General features: G+C 38.0%; 1 protein-coding gene across 2 annotated transcripts in view; it reads left to right on the top strand.

Annotated features, from left to right (window-relative positions):
- The window catches only part of LOC138056368 (protein AATF-like), a 15,875-nt gene that overhangs the window by 3,186 nt on the left and 10,189 nt on the right, over positions 1–2,500 (top strand). For both annotated transcript variants that reach the window (XM_068902149.1, XM_068902150.1), the window contains exons 2-3: positions 40–387; positions 1,807–1,944. In XM_068902149.1, the coding sequence (XP_068758250.1) occupies positions 40–387; positions 1,807–1,944 (486 nt within the window). The remainder of the gene's footprint in view (positions 1–39; positions 388–1,806; positions 1,945–2,500) is intronic.

Raw genomic sequence — 2,500 nt, 5'->3', positions numbered from 1 at the left:
CAATTTAATATTATTTTTGTCTGGGTTTTATTGTGACAGATGATGTACAAAATGGAAAGGAAGTTTCAAGAGGTGATGGTGATGATGACATTGATGATGATAATGATGATGAAGATAACGACCTCGGGAATGACTTCAGTGATGAAGAGGATAGTATTGGTAGTGAAGACATTCAAGGGAACGGAGTTCATGACCTTAGCACAGAAAGCAGTGAGGATGATGCTAATTATGATGATGATGACGATGATGATGAAAATATAAATGATATTGATGATGATGATGTCGTGGAGAATGATGAAGGTGCAGATGACAATGGTATTCAAAGTTTTTCCGCTGCAAGTTTAGCAGAGGACATCGAAAAAGGAAAAGCTGCCAAGAACCAACTAAGTAAGTAAACTCTGCTTAAAGGGCCAACTTCAACTGACAGGCTTTTCAACATTTTGTTTTTGTTATGGAAATTCGCTTTGCTTATCGTGCCGATCTGATTGAGTGAATTTCAGCTTGGTGGGATTTTCATAATTATATGAAAATTGTTCTGCGGCTCGCAATTATGCCTGTCGGTTGAAGGGGGTCCTTTGAAGTGATCGATAGTAATAATATACTCTTGAAGGACAAATGAATTAAAAAGTTGGGTAAAATGTACAGTAAGTTGCACTGGAGCACATTATGATCAGAGATTTTTATTAAGTACAGGGCAAAAACTTATACTGTGCATGTGTTTTGTGTAAAAGGTCACTTGCAGTACATGATTAATTTTTTAGCCTTTGCAAAAAGTGGAAGGTTTCTGGTAGGTGTGGCTGACAGCAACTGGCAACTGGCATTCCAGTAACTGGCATCTACATGTGTATTGAAACTTTGAACCTGTGAATTTTGCCCAGTTTTGAAGTCTTCCAAGGGGCTTAAGTCAACAAAGAACGTGATCCTAGCAAAATTTACAATGTATTTAGCGTGGTATGCACCAAAAAGTTGCAAAAGGTGACCTGGCTACCCCGTAGGAAGGTCTATATTATATTATAGTAAAACTACAGTACTTAAATATTGTCCATTTGAATAACCTAAAACAGAGCACTAATAGAGGGAATGTGAAAGAATGCACCTTTGGCTGCTACCCTGTGTCAATACCACCATGCAACGGTGGCTCGGTTGGTTGAGCACTGGGCTGTCACATGGGAGGGTGTGAGTTCAACTCCGGCCAGACCAACACTCAGGGTCTTTAAATAATTGAAGAGAAAGTGCTGTCTTTGTAATTAAATCTGCAAATGGTTAGACTCTCTAGTCTTCTCGGATAAGGACGATAAACTGTAGGCCCCTTCTTCCAGCCCTTCAATGTTCATAATCCTGTGGGACGTAAAAGAACATGCACGCTTGTTGCTAAGAGTAGGGCATGTAGTTCCTGGTGTTGTGGTCTGTCTTCTGTTGTGTATCATGGTTGGGAGGGTAAAAAAGGGGCCATTGAAATTGGCGCAAGCTGTTGTGGCGCTCTGTCAGCTTGACTGGCACAGTTAATAAATTAGGTTAAGAGTGCAAAAACACGGATTGTTGGAAGTTCTATCACGTGACTTAAACTGAATTACATAAGTAGTGAATAATCCTTTGTTTATAGGGAAAGTATCTACAATCACTCTGTTTCTCACACACCCCACTTTAATAATCTGAAATTGACATTTCAGTGAAACATACATGTATACTGTACCCTCAGAATTTGATTTTAAAAATGAATATTCATAAGGGATCACAATTTGCAACTTTTCTGCTTGTAAACAACAAAATGTAAATTATCTTTCTGTTGTCACGTAATTGTTGCAGGTTTGTGGGATAGTTTTCTTGAGATGCGGATCAGATTGCAAAAAGCTCTAATTGTTGCCAACAAACTGCCACAGCCACAGCAAATGACTGAATTTAGTACCTGTGGTGACAAGAACTTGAAAGAGGTTTACAAGCAAGGTACATGAAATAATCTTTCTCTGCTTATTATTGTTTCTCCAAGAGACTATTTATCATCATTGTGGTTGCTCAATACAGAATGGCCCAATTTATACAAACTCATTTACAAGTGTGCTTTTCCTCTTGATTTTGTTGCTAAATGAAAAAGATAACCTTGAACGTTATTCGCTACACATCATACATGTACTTGGCTTGATTTTTTCAGTCTTAAGACAGTGTTTTTTTCCACTTTAATTTTTGACCTCAGTGAGTTAGACTGGGAACAGGTGCTGCTTTGGAAGGGGATACAAAGATAAAGTGGGACAAAAAAAAACTGGCAATCAGCCAATCAAAGAATTTGAATCTTCCACTCTCCTTGTTTTTCTCTCCAATTTATTTTGTCCTGTTCCTCTGCAGCTGTGAGTGAAAAACTGATCAATGAATTGAGCTCAGCTTTAATGTGAAGCTTTAATTTTTTTTACCTTGACTTTTTACATTTCCTCATGGACTCCGAAATTACTCCAGGCAATTGACATTCTTTTAAAAACTACATTGTATGGTTCTGTTCTTCTCTTTA

Source organism: Montipora capricornis, chromosome 7 (assembly GCF_036669925.1).
Source record: "Montipora capricornis isolate CH-2021 chromosome 7, ASM3666992v2, whole genome shotgun sequence".
Lineage (NCBI taxonomy): Eukaryota > Metazoa > Cnidaria > Anthozoa > Scleractinia > Acroporidae > Montipora > Montipora capricornis.
The sequence above is the reverse complement of the archived record's forward strand: the minus strand, read 5'-3'. Positions and strand labels throughout refer to the sequence as shown.